Consider the following 25,427-nt stretch of genomic DNA (forward strand, 5'->3'; position numbering starts at 1 on the left):
CCCTCTGTAAGCTTTCCGCACTTGGTCGCCCTCGCTTCTTCTCCAAAGGTTTCTCGGAAACAAGCAGGCTCATGGCAGTATCGGTTTGAAACTGTAGCATGTCCATCGTGTTCTTTCGGACAAGGCCTTCAGCAGAAGCATCTCTTAAATACTGCAACCATGAGTTTGCAAGCGCAAATGAGGTGAGGTGTGAAATTACCCTTACAGGCCATTTTTTTGTCTTTGCTCTGATGTGATAGAGCGACATGATAAAATCCAACTTATCAACCCCACCCATGTGGCGATTATACTCTAGTATAGCCTGTGGGCATTCTACCTCGATGCGCTCCTTTTTCGAGGAGCTCCACCTGCTCACAGCCCTAGCTTCACCAGTGGAAACCTGTGTTGAGGTCACCGTGACCAGATTGTTGTCCTTCCATCGCACAAGGGCAACGTCTCCTTCCTCTGTCACCTTGACATCGGTGCTCCCACGCTCCTCCTTTCGCATTTCTTTTTCGCCCTTCAGCTTACAACCCAGCAGCCTGTTGCACCTGATCGTACCCGTGGCAAGGATTCCAATACCTTTTAGCTCCCTCAGAAGCAGCACGGACGTGAAGTAATTGTCAAAGAACAATTTCAGGTTGCGGTGCTGTGGGAATGACTCCACAAGTCTCATTACCACACAGCCCCCTAGACCAAGGTAGGAGAACTCCCGGTCTACTCCTGTGCCTTTGCCCTGATAGAGTTCAAAATCATGCGCCAGACCATCGGTGCTGCATCGCACAAAGATCTTCACACCAACAGGGTTTGGCTTACTTTTCACCACCTGTTTTGCTGGGACCCTTCCTGTAAATGCCACCATCTGCTCATCAATGCAGTTATGTTCAAGCTCTTCAAGCTGAAGGCACCGGGACCTAATGACATCGAGGAGCGGCCTCACCTTCCAGAACTTGTCCACACTGGATGCATCCCTTGGCTCATTCTGGTCAGTTATGTGCAATGCGCTTCGCAATTTAAAAAATCTGTTTACCGCCATTGCATCTGCAATTGCAGAAATTCGGGTACCGCTTTGCCAATACATGCGGACACGTGGGAATTTCAGGACACCCATGTAAATGAGAATTCCAAAAAACACTTTCATCTCTTGCACGGAGCACGAAAGTTCGTTTCCTGTGTTCTGCAAGGCATAAATATTTGTGTACTTCGTGAAGTCCTCGAACACTTCATCGGTGAAATACTTCATGAAATACTTTAGCGGTTCTTCTGGCGTTGATCCGCCAAGCGGGTGGTAGGTGCAGCGCGTGTCCACTGGATCGAAAGGTTTGGAGAGCCACTTGACATGCTTCACTTTTTTCGCAGGCATCTCATCACTGTCACTGAGATCACCCTCGTCGTCTGCAGGATGCATTTTAGGGTCATGCTCCTCATTCGATGCAGTTACCTGCAAACGTAAAGGCAAAATGATGCAACTGCTAACAAGAAATTTCGCTATTTGCCACTTACCGCTTGAGCTGCCTGTACATCGGCGACTTCATCGTCAGAAAGATCGGCGTCTGACACATCTCCATTCATGATGGCGTCAAAAAGCTGGTCTACTGACGAGTTCGGAGTCTTGCGTCTTGTTCTCGCATGAGTCTGGATGCCTATAAAAGGAAAAAAAGGCTCAGTAAAGCAGAAAAGCGACCTTCGCCGCAGTTACAGCAGGATGAACCGGCGGCCGCCTAAACGGTGCATTTGTGACACGTTGTGTACAAATAGACACGCCATCGTAAACATGACCACCGTTTCCTAACCAGTAGTACAATAAAAAATAATTCCGTATTATTCTTATCTATAGCACTTAGTTATCAGGTCCACAGCTTTAGTTCCAGCTTAATCAACGTTTTAAATAGGCAGAAAAGATAAAGCCAAGAGCACCTACTTGACGCGCCGTAGAACGTCGAGGCGTCCATCTTGTTTTCTTGTTTTGGTAATGCATTTGGCGCGGCAATCACGAGATGGCAGCACCGTCCGGTAGAGCGGTAAATTCGAATGCGGCTCCAATGGCCCAAGTGTTGATGACGACGATAGAAGCTCGCAAAAAAGCTCGTGAAAATCGCGTGTACAATTGTACACGCCGTGTCGCAAAGGGATAAGTTTCGCCGAAAATTACGGCCAGCTTTCTTCATACGTTTTCGGTGACCGACGCAGCAAATCACATGACGCTCTTTCTTTAAACTGGTACTTACAAAACTTTAAAAGACAGCGCACCTTGTCAATGCAAAGTAAACAGAAAACGGACGAGTTCATTTGTCCTATTTGTCATGACAACAGACAGTTTAAGGTGCGCGCCCCTCATATGTCGCTTTTTCAGGCAGGGTAACTGCCGTGGGTTTTTTGTGCGCCGGAGTACTCTCAGCCAATAATTTGCATTCCACTTGGATGCAAACATGCAACCTCACTAAAGGGAACTCTGGCGCTGGGATCTTTCGGCTGCCATGACTATGTCGGTTAGCGCATAGATTTCGTACTTGTCGCTTGTAACGATTCTTGCGGCTTTGTGTACTACGCTGTAACTTCCTTCCTTTGCCCCAAGGTTCAAAGAAATCCTACTTTTCAGAACGCAAGAGAGAATATGACAATGCGAACTCACTGGCACCTGTCGCGCTTGCAACGCACTGCTTTCTTGAAAATGATCAAGCACATTATCGCAGCCGTTCAAAGCCAGGAGGACGACGACTAGGCAGATCCACATATCGGCCATGCAGGTGGAACCCGCCAAGCTCTCAGCTCCTGTAGACACTAGCGTCACAGTTCCCTCCAGTGCTGTTTGTAGGAAACTCTTCTATGGCTGCAAAGGTTCAATCAGCTCGGCAGAGAAGCGAAGACAGCGTTCTGTCCTGATCGATCTGCCTTGCGGTACTGGAATGAGTGTCGTACTAGCGCACTAGTACAATATCGTTTCTGTTGTGCAACTGTGTGCAAGTTGGTAGGAGACGTTGGTCTGAATGGGCATTAAAGGCCGATCTAAAGAGATAAGCACTAATCCTTACAAAACTAAAGGACCACGCAAGTCACGCTGTCCGCGTAAACCGGAAGCGTACAAGGCCAGCGAGTGACGAAGCTGCCAAACGCCGATATGTCGCAAAGGCGGCAACCACGCATTGCGGCAAGGGCTAAGGCGGTTAGGGTATGCGTATCGCTGCGGTAACATTTTACAGCCAGACAAAGCGCCTCCCTCTTAGGTGCAAAATCGTTTCTGCAAGTACTCAAATTACCGCTGAGACAGCAGCATGTTTTGTCAAGTTTGCTATTCGCTAAAGAAAAGCTGCATATCTGCGTATCCGCAAGCGACACTTACAAAAGAAGCAAACGCTCCTTTGTCGGGTCACCCCGCATGATCGCCTTTCTGGCGTATTTCCCCTAATACAAAGGCCTTCGCAGTGCTCGTACGTCAGGGGTAATAACAACACGAATAAACGCAAGAAAGAAAGACGAATAGCGACACCGCCTCGAAGTTACCCGCATCATCTCAGCGTGGCGTCATGCACTTTGATGGCCCGTTCGTTCTGGTCTAACTCTCCGTTTTCGGCGCTAATGCACTTTGATCTACTGCGACACTAATGTCGGCTGCTTCGAGCCATCTAGTTCAAGTTACGATCCAGGGAACAAAAACTAGGACGCATAGGAAAACAGACGCGCACTATACCAGTCGTTCTGCCTACATGCGTCTTGGGTTTTGCGAGCTGCGGTACATAGGAACTTAAAAATCTCGCCCAAATCTCAATTTTATTCCTGTTCAAAGATTTTGATTGTGTCGTTTCCCCACAGAACAATTTTCAAGTTTTTCTTGTATAGTCTGAGAAAATTCGTTTGTGTACTCGCTTTCATTCCGCTTCTTAAAGGCCCCCTCCTGTAACAGAAGTGTTATTACATGAATACCGACATCACGCATCGCGTGACACTGCTGCTTCGTGCGGCAGTGTTCTTTACTCGTATGCAAGCGCAGTCAAGCCTGAGATTTGGTGAAGCCACATGTTTTTCTTTGCTACATATTTGCAAGACTTGTTTCATCAGCCATCGAACTACGTAATGTAATGACATTTAATTAATGATGATAATCAGTCTAGCATCAGCCTAGCATCAGCTAACTCTGTGAGCTCTCTTGCAATCACAGCATGGGTCGTCGTGGTCGTCTTCGAGCTGCTACAGAGAACGCGAGGCGCATCTGCTTCGTTACATTGGCCCAAGGTGTGAAACTGAGCCATCCTGGCGACTCAAGCCTGTTTCACATGATGCGATTTTCGTCGCACCGAAAGTGCGGTTTCCATCGTTTGCGATGAAAATCGCAGTCGCAGTGCCGACCCCCCGATTTTCAGCTGCGACCAACCGGTTGGTCGCACAGTCACACCGTCGCCACGATCACCGCCGATAGCTATTTTGCCGGTTTGTCTTGGGAGACGGCGTCAAGCTCAACAAGTGCAAGGCGCGGAGACGTGGATTGCCGAATTTGGTACGTAAGCAAAGGGAGCATAAAAAAACTGTACCGCAGATTGCAGTCTCCCATTCCTATGCATTCACTGACACGCTACGCAGCAAACGAAGTGCATTTTCGCGTTTGCTTCGTACACCTTTGCGAGTTGTCAACACTGCGAGGTGTTCGACTCCCACGAGACGACATGGCCTATTGGGGTCCTCACAATTTTGTTTTGTTGAGTACCATACAAATGTCACGCGCACGTAGCAGCTTACAAAATTTCAATCTCGGCAAGGGCAAATGACAAGACAGCAAAGTACCCAAAATTTCACCGTTGTGCTGCAAGCGGTACCGTTCAGTTGCATTTTCTTGTCGGTTTTCAAGCGTGAATTTCCCGATGCATCTTGAAAGGTTATCTTGCCTCACTTACTTATTAAATTTGGGAGAGGAAACGCGTAGGCTGAAAGGACGAGACGTCAGCACTCCTGATGCCAGCAAGGAAAAGCCAGCTTTATTGTCTTCTTAATTAAGAAGAATCGCAGTGAATTTTCTACGATAGCATTAACTCCATGGCTTGAATAAACAGGGTCGTTAATTTGTTTTCGAACACTTCATGCACATTAAGTTGCACCTCTTCCCTTAAGTATTTTTTCTTGCACAGAAACCAGAACACATTGAATATGTTGCGGACTTTGTGTCCTGACTGCACCTGTGTTAACATTTGCTTTGAACGGTAATTAACTCTACAGTTAGTAAATTAAGTAAATTATTCGCTTGCTATAGTGGCACAGTGACAGCATACCCTCTTGCACTGTCATGTACAACTCATGCAACAATGGGAAAAGCAAGCTAACAACCTGTTCTTGTGGAGATAAAATAGCAGAAGATGGCACGTTAAAGAAACGTAAATCAAAACTGTGCAGTGGAGTCAGCCAGTTTCACCCCTTCCTGTGAATCTTGGAATCTTTTAAGCACAAACGGTTCTTGCTTCTTCGCACCTGATCGAATGTGCAGAAACATCAATGCCTTACCTGTTTTTAATAACAGTTTCGAATAAGTTTGTGATTACATATATTAGGGTGTAAACCCATATAACGATATCCGCTGTGATTACTACCTTTATAAGTAATGAAATACCATGCTACTTGCAAGAACATATCACCCTGGGATTTAAAAAAAATGTCTGCATTTCTACTATACAAGTTTTGCCTACATACATGCAAGAAAAAAGAAACAATGGAAAACAAAATTGTTGTTCAATTTATTCACCTCCCACTGTGGCTATAGCAGTCTGCCGCCAACACAAGGCGAGGGGTTAAATTGCCAGCCATGGCAGTCGCATTTCGATGAGTCATAGATAAAGAAAGCTCTTGCACTTAGATTTAGTTCATCATTACTTATTGAACCCTTAGACTTCCAAATACTATTGCATAGGGGGGCATGCTTATGCAAAATGTAACACCAACCGAAAGCAAAGGGCACAATTGTAAAACAAGCGTCTTTTCTGATACTTCGTGTGTGTAAACATTCATTGCATTAATATGTATTGTTCAACAGCACTGCACAAATAAGCATAAACAGACACAGCAAGTACTCTATCAGCACGCTGGTTCTACAGATGTATAAATGTCAAGACATGAATGCTCATACCACATCATGCACGAAGCACAAAAACACGAAGAAACACAGACAGTTCTGGGTGAAGCACGTGTAGTACTGCCGGGCGAGGAGTGACCCGGTCTGTATCTGCCTTGGCATGACGGCCTCCTCCCAACTGAGTGCCGGGTGGGGAGGCTGCATTGACCGTCGAGCTGAGCGGTAACACTTAGTAACTTCGCCATAACTGGCCACTCGGTCCTTGGTTTCGAACCACCACACGGAACGGTCACTCTCGGGGGCGCGGAGGGTAAGCGCTCGCGCCGCCGAATGGGCCGTCTCATTGTGGTTTGGTGAGGATGCACACTCGCCGGCGTGCGCCGGGAACAACTTCATGCAGATGGTGCTGCCGCGGTCTTGGAGCTGGAGCTTGCCGATGATGGCGGCCACCGACGCACATACTCGCCCCTAGGAAAAGTTGCGCACGACACTTCTCGAGTCGCTGAGCACAGTGCGACACTCGGCCTCGAAGATCGCCAAAGCGATGGCAACCTCTTCGGCATCTGTGACGTCCGTGCACCGCACGTTCGCTGCCGTTGTCGTAGTGCCGGTAGCCACCGCAACGACCACTGCCGCTTGTATTCCGCTGCGTCCACGTAACGAGCGTGCCGGTCTTGGCCATGCTGTTCGGTGAGGGCCTTGGCCCGCGCCTGTCGCTGTTCTTGGTTGTACTCGGGGTGCATGTTCTTCGGGATGGCGTCCACGTGGACGTGGGCCAGCGCGTCCTCGTTGATGTCGCATGGTTGCCGGCTGGGTGCTTGGGGGTTGTAACCCAGGGACGTCAGTATACTGCGGCCTGTCTTGGTCGTAGGGAGGAGCTCCATTTGCGCGGTGAGTTGCGCTTCAGCTATTTCTTCTAGGGTGTTATGGACGCCGAGCTGCAGTAGCCGAGCCGTACTGATGGTCTGCATTAAGCCAAGCGCCATCTTGTAAGCCCGTCTGACCAGCGTGTTGATCTTGGTCCTGTCAGTGACCTGCCAGTTGAGGTAGGCCGCAACGTAGGCGATGTGACTGATCACGAATGACTGGACAAGGCGCACGAGACTGTCTTCGCGCATGCCTACCCGTCGTGTCAAGACTCGGTGTATGAGCGGGACGGCGTCCATGGCCTTGGTGGTAAGCTTGTTGATGGTCTCGTCTTTGCGGCCGCTCTTGTTTAGCAGCAAGCACAGGACCCTGATCTTGGTAACTTCGGGGATGCGTTGCCCCGATGCAGTCACGACCTTGGTGTGATCGCATTCCCGAGGGGAAGCGCGTTTCCGTACCGGTCGTAGCGGTGTGAGGACACACGGCTCGGATTTGGTGGGCGAGCACATTAGGCCTGTGCCGTCAAGGTGCTGCTCGATGGCTGTAACCGCCACTTGCACCTGTTGCTCGATGCTGGCGTAGGTCCTGCCGGCCGCCCACAGGGAAATGTCATCGGCGTAGATCGTATGCCGGACACTGGTCCCCGGTACTGCCCTCGCTACTTCGATTATGACGAGGTTGAAGTGCAAGGGCAAGATTAACGAACCCTGTGGGGTATCCATGCTGCCGAGCTTGCGTTCGGAGAGCTCGAGGTCTCCGGCTGCAGTTCCACCATGTGGTTGGTCAAGAAGTCTTGGACGTAATTGTAGCTCGTTATCACCATGTTGAGTCTTGATACTTTTGCTAATATGGCTGAGTGTCTGACTTTGTCGAATGCGCTTTGTAAATCGAGCCCCAGAATTACGTTGCTGTCTTGTCTCTTGTTGTCGATGATTTCTTGTTTGAGTTGTAGCATGGCATCTTGTGTACTGAGTTTGTGCCGGAAGCCAATCATCGTGTCGTATAGATGTGCAGGTATTCCTGCCACCGGTTGGCTACCACGTGCTCCATCGCCTTGACCACGCAGGACGTGAGCGAGATGGGACGCAGGTTGCAGATGTCCGGTGGTTTGCCCGGTTTCGGGATCAGGATCGTCCTTGCCATTTTCCACTGTCGTAGTAGCCTGCCCAAATACCAGCATTTGTTAAAGTGATGGGTTAGGGCCTCGATCGATGCACCGTCGAGGTTGCATAGCATCTTATTGATAACGAAAATCGGGGCCGGCTGCTGAGCGGGTGTTGAGCTCGTGCATCGCTACCCGTACCTCTGACATGGTAATGTCTCGGTCAAGCCACGCGTTGGGCAGCCCCCGGTACAGCGGGTGGGTTTCCGTTGGCGCGTCCGGCAGATACTTGGCATCCAGGCTCTTGATAACAGCGTCTTTTCCCTGTTGTTGCAAAGTGCTGTGCATGAGGCGGGCCAGGCGGTCGCGCTGGTGTGACTCGGTCTTACTTTCGTTTAGGTGGTGCCGAAATAGATTCGAGATTAAAGCGCGATGCAGTTCCCTGTCAGCTCGGTCGCATATTTCGTTCCACTGCTTTCGTTCAACTGCTGACGGCACAGGCCCTTGCAGCGGTGTTCAATGGCCCTGTTCAAGTCAGCAACGTTCGTTCTCAATTTGCGATTCAGCCGTTGCCGCTTCCAGCGCGCCTGTATTGAACGCTTGGCCTCGATCAGATGGGCCAGGCGGCTGTCCATGGCGACAACGTTCTCATCCGTTTCGATGGTCTTGGTGGCCGAGTGCACTGTATCACGAAGCTCTGCCGTCCAGATTTCGATGTCTGTGATGTCTTATGCTGTAGTGGGGCGTCCCTTACGGAAACCGTCCCAGTCCGTCCACTTGTATATAATGGTGTCGCCGCGAAATTGGTTGGGTATCGTAATTTAGAGGACGTAATGGTCGCTGCCCAGGTCGACGCCGGTGTTGTGTCATGTTACTTTGCCCGTGTGCTCGTTTTTCAAGAACACAAGGTCTGGTGTGGTGTCTCGTGCTACGGAATTTCCGATGCGGGTGGGATGAGCGGGGTCCCTGATCAGGGTACAGTTGTGGTCCAGGGTATTCTGTAATAGGTCTCGTCCCTAGGCCATGTCCTAATCGTAACCCCACGATCGATGGGTGGCGTTGAAGTCCCCTCAAACCAGCAATGTGTTGTTTTTGGCTTGGGTGCTGGCTGTGTGCAGTAGGGTCTTGAATTTCTGTTTTTGGTGCTTGGGGTTATTGTAGATGTTGGCGATGTGCAGACTGCATTTCCATTGTTTGCTTTGGGATGATTTCGGTCAAGATGTATTCCACCCTGCTGCGACCGTGTTGGAGTTGGTGTTCGATGAACGTGAGCCCTTTGCGGATGAACGTGCAGACGACCCGTCCCTCCGCCGGGCTAACGCGAGCGCGATACCCAGGGAGGGTGGGAGTCGCCGTCACCGTTTCTTGCAGCAGGATGATGTCGGGTTTCTTGTTTACTGTGGTGATGCGTTATTGCAGCACTGCTCTCTCGTAACAGTGGCAGTTCCACTGAGACATGGTTGTGCCGAAGTTGGGGCCTGCATCTGTTCTGGAGGTATGGGTGGTTGGCGAGTTGTGCCACAAGGATGGGGCTGCGTAGTGGCTTGAGGGTCGAAACGCACTTGTATGGTGCGGAAGGACGTGGTGATCAGCGATTGGTCGGTGACGGCATCCGTGCTGGTGAAGGTGTTGGCGATCGCTTGAATTTTGACTTCGAGCTGAGTTTCCAATTGGGTCGGGCCCTTGTAATGTCGTGATGGGGTGCGTGCTCGTTTTTTGAGGGTTGGGTCAGTGGTCTTCTACTCCTGAGGCTCTCCTTCGGTTGTGTCCATTGATTGTGTGCCTTGGTGTGATGGCGTGTCGGCGTTCTGCTCGGAGATAACGGCGGGTGTAGGCGTCTCGGTTGACTGAGCTGAGTCAGTCACAGCTTTGAAGGCTAGATGAAAATTAGTGCTTGATTGAAACAAATATAAATAAAAACGCTACAGAAAGTAAGTACAGAAAATTCCAAGTGCAGACAAATAATCATTACAGTCGCCAGTTATGCATGCCAGTACCTTTCAAGAAACACTGTTCTTCTTCCGGTAGACAGACTGACAGCTTGCTTATGCAAGCACAATCTTCCAGTTCCATGCCATTGGAAAAAAACTTGTTTATTGGAAGGTAGTCGCATGCACAGTTGGTGATCACAGAGATTTTTGTTTCCTGGGGCGCAATAACGTAAAACTATTCCAAACTTTTCTATTCCATTTCTGCTATCAGCCCTTCGCGATTGGTCAAAAACTTTTTTCGACCAGCCCCACTTCACATGTCTGTCCCGCGACGTCACGAAAACCGCAATACCTCCCCATCTGATATGATGTGTACACACTGATTATGCATGATTTGACAAAAAAAAAAGAAAAACAGTTATTTATGATTCGACCCCTTTTCGCCATTAGCCCTCGGCTATTGGTAAAAAGTTTTCGGGCTGCACCCACTTCACCTGCCTGTCACGCGACGTCACAAAACCGCACAAACTCACCGCGTCAAAGTGATGTGTACGCGATAAAGATGCATTAATATGCCGAACAAAACTGAATTTTTTCCGGAATAGCCGCAGGCTGCCCCGTTCCGAAAGGAATAAAAGATGGCTGTCGCCGATCGCTGAGACGCTGGCTACTCGCACCTGCCGGAGAGCATGGGTGTATTTGGGTATAATAAAGCTTCTTGCGTGACCGTGTAACATTTTCAAGCACTTTCGGCACGTTCACTACCTCATTCTGCCAACTCTTCCTTACTGAGGGTCAGTTTTAACATCATCCTTAAGCTTCCGTTGCATGCCGCCGCGATTTTCGGCCAGCCATCACTAGCTAAGTAAGGGAAAGCCGACCAATCGCAGACGCCGGCACCACCTTCTTCATCCGGTTATCGATTTTCAGTGCACTGGCTCTGCCCCAGTGAATCCCTCTCCACTTGAGCGTTCTCCTCGCCTCTTGTCAGCCAATTAGATACGAGAAGCAGCTCAGTGTAGGCAAAATTATTCGTTTTTAAAGCAAACAAAAGTGACCTCCTATGAACGAGGAGAGCATTTGATTGGTCTGTTGAGACAACCCTGTGGGTGACCGCCCGGTGCTTGCGTCGGTGGTTACGCAAATTTGACGTCAGGAAATTGGAATAGAAACATATCGGAATAGTTTTACGTTATAGGGCCCCTGGACTTGTATAATTATTTGTACTTTCTCTCTTTCCAATTTTTCATTATTTGGTTTCATCAGGCCTGGTTTTTATCAGGTTTTTTTGCTGTACTACTTTCTGGTAACCTTTATAAATCACTGCATTTCCACAATAAACCTTTTAATTAAAGGTATATCGTACCCTAGTCTTACTACGTCCCACTGTAGGCTCTTGCGACATTGCCCAAGTAAACAAATTTTCTAAGGTACACAGAAGCATCATAAGGGCCATTAAAGTGACTTGTTTCAGTCTCAGAAATATAGAATGGCATGGCTGCAAATACGACTAGAGAACACATAGGACGAACAAGAAAACCGAGATGATCTAACAACTGAATGTGCACGCCGAGTAAATGCTGTCCGAAAAGCAATAAACCGAACATACACACAAAGCAGAAGCAACCATTAATGTGCGTTTCCTCGCAGGAAATGCATCCATTTCTAACAGAGGCCATGCTGACGACATCTTCCAGAATTTCTCTAGGCAGTATATCTGCACAGAATGCTAGCCTGTTCCTCTACCATGCAAGCTAAGATGTCCAGAGTGCACTTTCAGAGTTTCCTGTTGGGATCTGTACGGACACACATCACTTTATCCTTCTCCTCTCTGTGTAACTTTGATTCATTGCTTGTCAACTAGCATTTACTCGCCGTATTCATTAAACTTTCATTTGTTAGTGCACCTTATGATCGTCTTGGTGTCCAACTAGAATGGTCTTCATTCTTTCTACAGCGAAGCTGTATATGCCTAGGCGAAACACTCATTGTCCGACCACAGAAACCCTGCTGCGGGGGTATGATCCATTGTTTAGGGGGGTATGAGTCATTGCACTCGTCTTACGTGGCAAAGGGAAAAATTTCTCGCTGGGTAGGCATAGAAATATCTATGCATTTAAAACATGTACATTTATCTACGTATTATTGCAAGGAAGAAACACAGAGGGGGACGGGGTTAAGACAAAATCACGATGACATAATTATCTCGCGGCAAAGTTGTGGCGGGCCATTGGCTACACCGATAGTGAGGTCGTTTCTCTATCGCAGCTGGGCGCGCGTGGAGCAGTTTCTCTGCGACTTCGCAATGTGTTCAAAAATGTCTCTGTATTTAATTAAATGAAGTTGGCAGACCCAGTGTGCCACTTGGTAATACAGTGCATAACCGAGTCATAAATACTATGATTAACGCATTACGAAACACAAATGCGCAAGGTGATTCGGGAAGACTTTGATTAACCCTCTGCATTAGCACAATCAACCACTCATTGCAGCCTCCATGGTGGTGATTATGCCAAGCGCGATAAGAGGCATTTCAAATAAATCATGTGATAAACCCAGGCCGAACGTGTGCGTAACCTCATTAGAAACACAGACGTCACCAATAATTGAGAAATACTTTAATAAGCCGTTGTCATTAACCCAGTGATAAACACCAGGGCTGCACATTTACGCTTCGTTGGTTTACCATCTGTATAGGGTGTATGGGCAGTAATTTTTTCTGTTATTGTTTAAGTATTGTATAATGTTCTGCCAGTAAAACACGTTGTTGGGCTAGTTGGTACATTGTATTGGCGCTGCTTTTTTGCCGGTTTCTTTTTTCTTAATGTTGTGCCATTCTTCCATTTGTAATTAAGTTTTTATTCCCCCTCACCTAATACTCCAACCGTGCAACCTGCGAGGTATATAAATAAATAAGTACATAAGCACATGTCGTTCATTCACCTGCATAAACCTCGCACCATCCCTTCCTGAACAAACGTCACTGTGTTGATGTCTGGCAGTGTGCATCTACATTAACGGCCGTTTGCATTTTCGTATAGTTTGTGAACAGTATAGTGCATAAACATTACATGACATTAGTTATAATGTTTCGTAATGTGCAGACCTCTTCCTTTTAAGTATTACATGACGTTCAGGTTGTGGCCTATTCGGTGCATAAACAAACCTTGCAAAACATAACATGTTGGATTGTTGAAAATAAGTCCAATTTTATATATCGCAGTTACTTTAACAGTATTTAAATGACCACTTGAGAAAAACTTCACTTCGCATAGATTCCAACACGTCCACTGAATCTGCAACTTTTGCGCTCATTAATGGGGTCGTTACTACATGGCCACATCTTGTAGATTGGAAAACAACGTTCAATAAATTAGTTTGTTGCGATATATTTTAAAAAATGCGTACATCACTGCGATTGCAACACCAGAACTTGATACAAACACGCTCACTATAGGATGCGGAAAATTCTCAGTAGAAACTGCGGAATGTTTGCATCCTGATACTAATGAAAGTGAACAGTTCCATTCCATGGCTGTTAATGAGACGGAGAAAGAAAACGTAACTGTGTTCATAGAACAAAATCGCATGGATAAGCTTAGAGATATAGTGATTGCTTAACACTTTCGAAATGAATAATTATAGCTTCCTATCGACATTGAAGCAGCCTTTCGACACCAAAAAAAGGAATAAGTTTTTCCAGTTTAAGCATTGAATCTCAGGCAATGCAAGTGGGCATAAAATTCTACAAGTATAATCTGTTTAGGAATACAAGATAGGAATAAACGTTGAGGCTTTCGTTTGTACTTTTTCTGGCTGAGCAATCTAGTTTGAAATGACTCCCATATGCGTGTCGTAACAATGTCGATCTAATACATGTTAAATGCATGACTAGCTTAAGAAATCTGGATGATTGCTATAAATTACAGTGAAATAACTATAATACCTAATCACAATAATAATATAATAATAATATTTATTTTCCCAAAACAGGCTAACCGTGAGCGGCGTGCGAGGCTGAACAGAAAGGTGAAAAACCGTATGTCAAGAGCGCCTGCCGTGGGCCTACGTTCCTGCATTATGGATAGCGCGTATTGATATGGTCTTGTTAGAAGTTCAGAGTATACTGCTGGCGCGAGACACAGGACAGCAAAGTGGACAAGAAGCTTGTCTTTTAGAATGTTATGGTACAATGTACAGGTTTCTACAAAAGTGACAGTAACTGCCTTAAAAAATTGATGCGTCGGCTTTAGCGCCTTTAGAAATATTCAGAGAGGACACACACACACACACACACACACACACACACACACACACACACACACACACACATATATATATATATATATAGATATATGCACAGCACACGCACCGCGATGGATGAACAAGGCTAGTGCTAAGGTTGAATTTCACAACACAATTTCCATTGCACGTTCAGTAACCACACAGATCATTTGCGGCTTCGTTCAGGGGCAGACGGGAACTTTCGGGCTGGTACTTGTTGCTGCGTTTGGTGCAAGAATATGGCTATGAGCAGGCATCGCATATGCGCAATCACGAGCGATATACACACACCATTTCTCCAGAAGCTGACGCTGAGCACGGGTAGCGCGACGAATTTGTTGGGCTGTCACGACGACTTCGTGGCAGCTGAATTCCAAATACTGGATATGCGGCGAGGGTAGCTATATGGACTTGTTGATAGATCATCTTGTAGATTGCTGTAGTGCAGGCAGAACTAAATGGTCATAGAAGGCAGACTAGACAACACAAAGCGCTGAACCAGCTGGGAACAGCTGTTTGCGTGCGCCGGGTCTCATCGCACTGAACTTCAGAAACTGCCGTTGCGCACTCCAAAACAAATCTTAACTTCAACACGTTTTTAAATTACAAAACACGCATATTATTTGCTCCAAATAAAGAAAAGTCAAAATACTATAATGTAAATGTTTTATTCATTACAATAAAATAATTATGCACCGTGTGCCACGAAACCTGGCAATAAGCAACCCTGGGCGTCGCACCAGTCGCATTGTTGAAATCGCAATCAAGTGAAATGGGCCCTCTAAAAATCGCATTGCGACGCGTGCTACTGCACTGATTTTCGTCATTCCCGTCGCAGCATGTGAAACAGCCTTTAGGGAGCATACAAGATGAGGGCGTCATAATATGACTTAAGGCGGCTAACGCGCACTGTCTCGCGGCCCCGACAACGAAGGTCCAGCGATGGTGTGACGGACTCAACGATATAGTTCACAGGTGATGTGGCGTCGATGATCAGATACGCACCGTGGCACCACGCAAGTAGTTTAGAAGGAAGACCAGGGGTGTGAGGCGCATCCATAGCCACACAAGGGAAGCGGTAAGGAAGGTGGGCGTGGCCTGATGACTGTCACGTCTTGTCTTCTGGCGCCCCTGCTCGTCGCTGGTCAGCGAGCGAGCCAGCTGACGGCAACCGTAAGCGTATCGGGCGACTTCTAAAATTGTAGTGCACTCGGAGACGTGAGGTCGGTAGGGCAGGAGAGTATCCAGTGGACACGAGGGTTCGCGTCCGTACAAGAGAAAAAAAAATTGAAAGTCCGATGGTCGCTTGCGTCGCGGAGCTATTGCGAACGTAACGAAAGGGAGTAAGGTGTCCCAAACGGTGTGGTTCGGCGAGAAGTGCATGCTCAATGGGTCGCCGAGTCTTCAGTTGAAGCGATCCGTTAGACCATTCGGTTGCGGGTGATACGCGGCCTATTTCCGGTGAAAGATCTTGCACTAGAGAAGGAGGGATTGTATTGCTTCTGACAAGACACGACTCCTATCACTGAGTAGTTCTCGAGGAGCACCGTGGCGAAGGACGAAGTTACGAAGAGCGAACATCGCAATGTCAAGCGCGGTCGCGGTGCGAAGGGCCTCGGTCTCGGCGTAGCACGTGAGGTGATCGACGGCAACAGTAATCTAGCGGATTCCACATCCGTTGTATGGGAACAGGCCATAGAGGTCGATGCCGACGCGGTCAAACGGTCGAGCAGGACACGGTAGCAACTGTAGTGGGCCAGGATGGCGCTGTGGAGGGGTCTTGCTTTGTTGGCCGGCGGTGCGTGATCGAACTTACTCCTGGACAAACTGGTTCATTCCACGCCGGTAATAACAGTGACGTAGCCGTGTTAAGGTTTTTAGGACGGCGGCGTTGGCGGTCGGCATGTAAGTACGCGCCGATATCGGCGCGCATGTGACGAGGGATAGGCTGACGCCCTTTCCAACCATCAAGCATATAAGTTGGAGTGGTAAGGGCGTTCTCTCACACGGAAAATTAGGCTGCTTGACGATGTAGCGTCCGCGTTGAAGGAATGACCGATAGAGTGGCCTACATGTTTGTGATTGTGTGTACCTGTATGTGTGTGTGCGTGTGTACATGTGCGTGTGTGCGGGCGCGTGTGTACCTTTGTGTGTCCACATGTTTGTAAGCGTGTGTGTGCACCTGTATGCGTGTGCATGTGCGTGTGTGCACGCGTGTATACCTGAGCGTGTCTACATATTTGTAAGTGTGTGTGCGTCTGTGTGCGTATAAGTGTGCACGTGCAAGTGCGTATGTGCGTTTGTACATGCACGTGCGTGTGTGTACGCATGTGCACCTGAGTGCGTCTACATGTTTGTGAGTGTGTGTGCCTGTTTACTTGTGCGTGTGCGTCTGTACCTGAGTGTGTCTACATGTTTGTGAGCGTGTGTGTGCCCCTCTATATGTGTGCATGTGTGCACGCGTGTGTACCAGAGCGTGTGTACATGTTTGTGAGTGTGTGTGTACTTGTGCGTGCGTACCTGAGGGTGTCTACATATATATGAGCGTGTGTGTGCACCTGTATGTGTGTGCATGTGCGTGTGTACACGCGTGTGTACCTAAGCATGTCTGCATGTTTGTGAATGCGTGTACGTGTATGTAATTGTTTGTGTGCATGTGCGTGTGCGCGCGTGTGTGCCTGACTGTGTATACATGTTTGTGCGTGTGTGTACGTGCAAGTGCGTACCTGTATGTGTATGCTTATGCACCTGTGTGTCTGCGCGTGTGCATACCACAGTGTTTCTCCATGCTTTGTGTGTGTGTACGTGAAAGTGTGTACCTGTATGTATTGACACGCGTACTTATCTTTATCGGGCGACCACGTTTCGCCACCTAACAAATGTTATCGCACAGCGCGGGACGCGCCTGCATGCATCCGAAATTTCTGGAAAGTTATCGATGCTTCTATCCGGTTGTCTGTTGTCGCCGAACCTTGTGCTATCAGATTTCATCGCGTGACGCGAATGGTGTAGAACTTTGTGGAAGGCACGCGGGTCCCAACGATTAGTCTGGAACATTCGACGACTGTTGTATAAAAGCCGACGCGCTTGACCCGCTGATGAGACTTTCGACGATCGCTGACTGTGTTCGCCGCTATCGTTGTGCTATAAGTGTAGCCTGTTTTGTGGGCACAGGTTCGCCCAATAAAATTTAGTTTTGTCGCTCACAGTGGTGCTACTGTGTTCTTCAACGTCCCCACTACGTGACAGTATGTGTATGTGCAGGTGCGTGTGCGCGCGTGCGTACCTGAATGTGTCAACATGTTCGTGCATGTGTGTACGTGCAAGTGTGTATCTGTATGTGTGCACGTGCGTGCGTGTATCAGCGCGCGTGTGTACCTGAGTGAGTCTACATGTTTGTGTGTGTGCCTGTGTGTACCTGTATGTGCGTGTGCATGTGTGTGTGTGCACGCGCGTGTGTACCTGAGTGTGTCTACATGTTTGCCAATGTTTGTACCTGTATGTATGTGTGTTTGTGCATGTGCCTACGTACATGAGTGTGTATACACGCTTGTGCGCGTGTGTACATGCAAGTGTGTACCTACCTGTATGTGTGTGTGCGCGCGTATGTTCGTCTGCGCACGTGTGTACCTGTATATATGTGTGTGCAGGCGCGTGTGCGCGCGTGCGTACCTGAGTGTGTCTACATGTTTGTCCTTGTGTGTACGTGCAAGTGTGTAGCTGTATGTGTCTGTGCATGTGCGTGCGCGTGTACCTCAGTGTGTCTACATGTTTGTAAGTGTATACCTGTATGTGCGAGTGTGTGTACGTGCAAGTGTGTACCTGTATATATGTTTGTGCGCGCGTGTGTACCTGAGTGTGTCTACATATTTGTGCAAGTGTGTACCCGTGCGTGTGTGTACGTGAAAATGTGTACCTGTATGCATGTGTGCATGTGCGCGCGTGTGTCGGCGCGTGTGTACCTGAGTGAGTCTACATTTTCATGAGTGTGTGTACCTGTATGTGCGTGTGCATGTGCGTGAGTGTACCTGAATGTGTCTACATGCTTGTGAGTGTGTGCGTGGGTGCGTACCTGTGTGTGTGTGTGTACCTGGGTCTGTCGACATGTCTGTGAGTGTGTGTGTCCGCATGTTTGTGAGTGTGTGTGCGTGTTCGCGTTTGCACACGCAAAATACACGCAAAATTACCACATGTCACGGCTTGTCGCCCGTTCGCCGTCGGCGCGAAGTCGTCGACGGGGTACACAAGCCGGTTGGTAGTTCTGTACTCAAGCGAGCACAGCGAAGGAGTCAGAGTCGGGAGACTGACAAAAAACATATTTATTGACTGACAATGACACAAAGATTAAAAGAAACACAAGAACACTAACACATATGCACTTAATGTAGATCAACGATGAATACAAAAGAAATACAACGAACAGTTAACAGTAAATACAGAAATTAACACTGCACAAAACACACTTAGCGGTGGTCAACTAAACAGAGTTCAAAAGAAAACAAATGATGGCATACGCATGGCCGGGCAGCTGTAGCAAGTCCATAAATCGTGGAGTCGACGGCAGAGCTTGCCCGAAGAACGCTGGCAAGCCGATCTCGTTGCGGTGGATGCGACTGCTTGGCTGGGTTTACCGGGGGTCTAGGTATGACGTCTTCCCTCGAGCAGGTTGAGCTAATGTGAGAGGAACTACCGCGAGCTTCGTTGCAGAGGTTGGTTTGTCGTCTCTTACGTCAACTAGTAACTCGCAGTTCAGACGCGGCTAGGCGGCCCAGGCGATACTGGACGGCGGTAGCTCCTTGACACTTCTCAGCAGACTGCAGGCTCAGCTTCTAGACTCTAGACTGCCTAGCTCGGTCTGAAACCTGCGCCTAAGTAACTTCTTCCTTCCCTAGTGCCCTGGGTTGGAGGACGGCATATATTGGTGACGATCGAATCAAGTTCACCCACTTGCATACTGACCCCTGCCAAGGTCTTGGCCGGGCCCCTTTTAATTGGGGGCGAGGGAACGGGTGCTTCCTCCCTGCTGATAGAGTTCGCGCACTCGTATTGCCCCACACACGCACACGCTTGTGTCCGTGCCGGGCCTCCATAGTCCGTTCATAAACATAGGAGAAATGACGGCAGCCGGCCGTATGGCGCTGTCAGTACACATACACTGCAGCACTGCGTGGACACAGGATCGCACAGACACCACATACTTCGGAGTATTCGCACCCCCGCCTTCTTAGCTTCTCTATGCACTCGCGGGGCAGAGAATACAGAGGCGTTCCTAGGAAAAGCTGTCGGGGCGTCACGGTCGCGCCGACGACAAAAAGACGATAATCCGTAAACCTGCGTTCAACCCTTTTCGGCCACTTGCACGAGTGGCCGGCAATAACCGTCTCGCTCGTAGGTTCCTATTGCTACGACGCTTCGGCGCCCGTCGATCGGTGCTTCGCCGAATCGAATGATGCCGCACCGTGACACCGCGCAACTGGCCGCTCGATGCACTTTGGGTGCATTGGCAGTCTTATTTCACGTTCTGCAAAACACTTGTATGTTGCACGTATTGAGCAACAGAAAGCTTCATCCGGAGTTTTTCGTGTTGCTCTACAATGTCCTCATTAACACATTTATTCTAAATTTAATATTTGACAAGTCGATTGAATAATTAACACTAATTATTAATTAGGACGAATAAAAAGAATAATCATAGTATCTCCAAGCGATGGCACACAACACCACCTTGTTTCTGTCCAGCTACGTGGAATTTGCCTATTTTAATGTTTGGCTCAAGTTACGTGAGACTTGCACGACCTCACACAATTATACATGATTATGGATGTAGGGCATAAAACGCCTACGGGGCTGTTTCCATCGAGAATGCGTGCACGTGCCGTCAATGGAAATGTTTGTATGCCGCTTCTCGTCCTGGAGCGCGTATCTCATGCGTTGCAATATTCATCGCGGACAGCGAGGCGCGCGACCAACCTGTGTGACGCTGCCAAGCTGCTCGTCGTCTCCGGTAGGCTCGCACATGCTGAACAGGCTGTAGCTGCCAGGCCCGCCCGCTGCGCCGGGCTCATTCGCGTGTCGGGGCTTGTACCAGCGACCGAACATGGCCACGGACACGGCCACGGTCAGCGCCGGAATGCCGACGCGCTGAAGCTCCTTCGCGTTGCTGTGCGCCGTTTTCTGAATGGAATAACACGGGAGGCTGGGAAATAGCGCAATGCCCCCTCCACACTGTCCAAGTCGAAACTAACCTGCCGTTATGACACCAGACATTTGTGCGTCACTAAAACATTCGAATAAGGAAAAAGACGTGAAGCACCCGGAGACATGGATTGGTGTTGCGCGCTGAACAACTGTGACAGTACGAAGCTACGCCACCCTGAAACAAGAATCGGTGTACTCAACTAGAGGTGTGGTATATTCAAGCACCAAACCTCGTCTGCTTGTCTTCGCCCGACACCGCCTCTCTAATTTAAACACAAAGGCTTTTCATACAGATATATACATATATACATATATATATATATATATATATATATATATATATATATATATATATATATATATATATATATGTCAACGCCTCAATACTTGATGGTTTCTACACAATGTAGCGTAATATACGCACGAACGTTAACGAGCGATTTGACCGACGGCGGCCGCAGCGACCGTAAAAAAAGGATCCAAATAAATCCGAGCGCTGCTACAAACCCAATATTTTTTTCTTAAACGTAGAAAGATTGGAAGGTAGAAACTGCATCACGTTTCACGATTCGGAGCTTAGCTCGACATAGGCTACCGATCGAGTTTGTTTGTTTGTTTGTTTTTGTTTGTTTGTTTGTTTTTTGTTTGTTTGTTTGTTTGTTTGTTTGTTTGTTTGTTTGTTTGTTTGTTTGTTTGTTTGTTTGTTTGTTTGTTTGTTTGTTTGTTTGTTTGTTTGTTGTGGTGGTGGTGGTGGTGGTTAATGCGAAAGCGTCAAATGATCCATTGAGAGAAAAAGCCGGCGGCGTCTGTAGCAGCGAAACGACCCCTGACTTCCCATTGGCTGCAACGCCATGCCAAGAGCACGCGAGGCGCGCCCGTGACCCTGGCTCGCGCTTGCTGGCTCGGGCAGCGCCTCTACGGTGCCTCGAGCATCGTCGGCAGCCGCAACCTCGGCAGCAGCGAATCGTGGCCGTGCGGAGCGGAGGAACGAGCGAAGAGGCGGACAGAGATGTCGTCGTCAACTCCCCCAATACACGACGGGGGGAACGAGCCTTAGCGCTAACATTACTCGCAGCACAAAATCCCAAGTGCCATTAGGCGACGTTCAATTGGACATCATTGCTTTCGCATTCACAACTCATGATATGTGCTTAGGTGTCCTCGGCTTTTTTTTATTTACTTTGCGGATATTCACGTGCGATACCAAATAACACAAAAAAATATTATTTTGTCTTATCTTACTTTTCATGCGAGAGGCGAGCAGTAAAATAATTGTGGGGTGTTGTGCCCGCCATATCCCTACAAAATGTTAATGTCGAGTCGTAAAGCAACTGTTCAAGACAATTGAAGACAACTATTGTGCGCAACTCGCTCATCCTTTGGGTGAAAACGATGTTCTGCACCTGCTAATGAAAACGGTGGTCATTGTAACACAGTGATCTCGTTTGTGCTCTCATGTAAGAGCAGGTTAATCTATGCAGATTATTCGCAGCGTACCTTGCTCATGAGATGGAAGCTCGGAGAGGAATGAAAGTCGATTGGAGTGCATACGGCAGGTATTGCCAAATCATGACTGGGAGCTTGCCGCTATCGCAGAAAAGTGTACAATCATTGCGTTCTACTGGTACTAACATATGGGGAAGAAATTTGAAGGTTAACAATGTAACTCGAAAGCAAGTTAAGGAATGCGCAAAGAGCGATGGAACGAAAGAGTATTAGGCGTAACGTTAACAGTCGGGAACAGAGCGGTTCGGATCGGAGACAAAACGGAAGTATAGGTGACGTCCTAATTAATAAGGTAAAAATATTCAGTAGGACAAGCTGTGTAATGCGCAAGCCGAATAACCGGTGGTCTATTAGAGTTGCTTAATGGCTGACAGGATCAGGGAAGCGCAGACGATGCAGGTGGAGAACGAGGTGGTCTGATAAAATTAATAAATTGGCAATTGTAATTTGAGGTCAGCTAGCGCAAGACATGAGTAATTGAAGATTGCTTGTACAGGCCTTCCGCCTGGCAATGGACATACAAATAGGCTGATTATGATATTGATGATGATTGTCTCGTTTATTTCTTTTGTGCTAAACCACTGGGTAGATGGTGGTGGTGGTAACAACTTTATTGACATTCTGCTCAGTTATGTTCTGGCAGGCCCGAGTCCTAGGATGGCCCCTCACGAGGAGCGACCCTTTCGGCCCAGGCAACGAGGGCTTTTTGTACTTTTTCATCCGGTGTTCTGAGCAGCTCTTCCCGCGTCTGTTGCGAGGGAGCTGGCAGGAGCGATCTGGGAGGGGGTAAGCCCTCGCACCCCCAAAGAATGTGATTTTGGGTAGCCAATGTTTGATTTGTGCAATTTTGACATATTGGGTTCCATTGCCCGTTGGTAATTATGGCTAGCCAATGTGGGCTGGGGAACGATTTAGTTTGGATTCGACGCAGGATCGAGGCTTGCGCTCGCGTGAGGCTTGCGTTTGGAGGCGGGTAGATTCGCTTTTTTTGCTTGTAATAGTTTGTTATTTCGTGGTATGTCGTCGGTGCCTCATCCATGGGATCCGAGTCTGAGGGGCACATCTCCCGGTTGATTAGACCTCGGGCTACCCAGTGCGCCTCCTCATTCCCTTGATTCCCCGAATGGGCAGGGACCTATACGAGTTCAACAGTGTTTTCATTATTAAAGTCCCGTAGGACTCGCGCTGCACAGACGCCTATGCTGCCTCTCGAAAAGTTTACTATTGCCCTTTTGGAGTCGCTTATAATAGTTTGCACGGAGGGATTCATGATGGCCAAAGCAATGGCAGTCTCTTCCGCTTCCACGGTGGACGCTGTTTTTTTGGTCGGGGCGTTGAGGATACTTCCCTCTCCGGTATCGACCGGCTGATGCTCGGGACTCCTCGGAGCAGTGCACCAAGCTCGGCCGCAGCTACCTGCTGCAGCTGCCACCAACACCAACCGCTTCAGTCAGTATTTGCTGCCTTAGACACAGGCTCCCCCACCCCTAAAGTTACCCCGGCAACGATGACGTCTAGCGGAAGAAAAAGTAAGCACCGGCACTTAAACTGTGGCCAGTCAACATCATCAGGTTTCAGACAACTTCTACCCTGATGCATTTGAGGACGTCGATTATTGGCTTAAACAGCAGGAGCGGGTTGCTAAGATCAGTGCAGAACCAGAGAAGGAAACCTCGTGAACATGTGTCTCGCTTTGTTGTGCCCAGCTCGCGCATGGTTCGAGAACAAAGCTGCCACTTCGCCTTCCTGCAAGGACTCCTATCAGTATCACAAACTTTTCCGACACATTCGCAAGCCTTGTTCAGTTCAGTTCAGTTCAGTTTTATTTCCTTAAAGACCCCTTTGCTAGGGGTATTACATAAGGCGTGGGTACAGTTGATAATGCAAATATAAACACAGGTATAGAGAAAAAATTGTACATGGAAGCTACATTTTCGCAAGTGCATAAAAACAGAAAGAATAACACGTGAAAAAGCAAGTTATTGATTAGCCAACAAGGACACATTTTCGAGAAACGATGTCGGGCAAGTGGTTGCAGCTACGTGGTGGGGAAGGGCGTTCCAATCTGATGCTGTGGGGGAAAGAAAGACGAGGAAAAAGTAGTTGTGTGGAAGCGTGGGCGTAAGACTTGTAATGGGTGCCCAGTTCGCAGCGATATGCGTGCGGGTGGTGTGATATATGGCTCGTGAAATAAGGTACTGTAAAAAAGCTTATGAAAGAGGCAAAGGCTAGCAGTAGCGCGGCGACGTGCAAGGGGCTGTAGATCAGAGTTTGCTCTTAAAGGGACCCTGAAACGCTTTTGACGATTTTCTACAAACGTACTGAGTCGTTAGAGTAGGTCCTTCTGATCATTAATTGACACATCTAAGTGCTCTGCGTAAAGCGTGTAATTTATTATAAGGTTTTAAAAATGCACATCGCTGCCGATCGCAGCGCACTGCTCGGCGGAATTTTAAGCCGCCCCTACCCATATGACCGAAATTACCCATATGACGTCAGTGGGGCGAGCTATCCGATTGGCTGACCAAGGCGCGTGACCGATAATTTTTCCAACTTTATGGTAAACAAATTATCTTCGTAATAGTTGGAATGTTAGTTAATTTGTTTTTATAAAAAGAAAGTAGCATAAAGAGAATGCACAAGAACAATTTTTCAGTACACTTAAGCACTTCCGGCACACAGCAAGTGTCGTCTGCTTGTGTTACAACGTACTCCATTTTGACGAGAGCTCCGCGGTCAGAGTTGGTCTCAGTCTTTTCGCGAGCACTATGATTCGACTTTGTTGCCTTGTGGACTGCAAACGTAGCGACTGGCAATATGTCAAGCTGCGACATCGTGTCCCTCTGCAGGGCAGCGTACGAGCGAACTGGCTGCTGCGCATCGGACTGCCGCTATCCGATCGGCGCCAGGATTTGCGCGTTTGTGGCCGTCACTTTACACCGGTAGATTACTAACGCACTGGCGTTTCGCGAGTCCCTTATTAGGGCAAACGTAAGCGAAAGGAGACAGGGTCTGGCCGCTTGACTGTGCCGTAACGGGATGAGCCGAGATGAGCAGAAGGGCAAATCTGAATGGTCTGCATGGTGCAGCCACCTGGTGGCATATAGCTGAACCATACACAGTAGCAGCAACGAAGCTTTATTCTTCTTTGCTGCTGGTCCGTATTTTTCGCAGGAGTGTAATCATCAACACGTTGTTTTTATAAATGTTTAAAATGTTTTACACTTGGTTAGAGCAATATTAGCGTATTGTTTGGCTGGTTAAGCGCTGCGCCAACAAGTGTCTGGACCGTGCAGACCGATCAGGCCGCTCAACGTACGTCTACGCCAAAGTTCCTGTATCAGCTTGAGTTTATGCCTCCAGTCATTTGCCGATATGACCAGCTTGCCTGTGGTTAACGGAATACCAGACACGTTCGGCGCTACGACAGAATGCTCGCAACGCACGCTGCTTCGATCGCTCTCGCTTGCGGTCGACAGCCAAGCGGCTAGCGGAGAGGTTTCGCGCG

At 48.3% G+C, this 25,427-nt stretch overlaps 1 protein-coding gene across 5 annotated transcripts in view; it reads right to left on the reverse strand.

Annotated features, from left to right (window-relative positions):
- LOC135908321 (uncharacterized) overlaps window positions 1-25,427 on the reverse strand; it is a 129,636-nt gene that overhangs the window by 16,006 nt on the left and 88,203 nt on the right. For all 5 annotated transcript variants that reach the window (XM_065440082.2, XM_065440080.2, XM_065440079.2 and 2 more), the window contains one exon: window positions 20,186-20,389. In XM_065440082.2, coding sequence (XP_065296154.1) covers window positions 20,186-20,389 — 204 coding nt within the window. The remainder of the gene's footprint in view (window positions 1-20,185; window positions 20,390-25,427) is intronic.

The sequence above is a fragment of the Dermacentor albipictus genome, chromosome 6, assembly GCF_038994185.2.
Source record: "Dermacentor albipictus isolate Rhodes 1998 colony chromosome 6, USDA_Dalb.pri_finalv2, whole genome shotgun sequence".
Lineage (NCBI taxonomy): Eukaryota > Metazoa > Arthropoda > Arachnida > Ixodida > Ixodidae > Dermacentor > Dermacentor albipictus.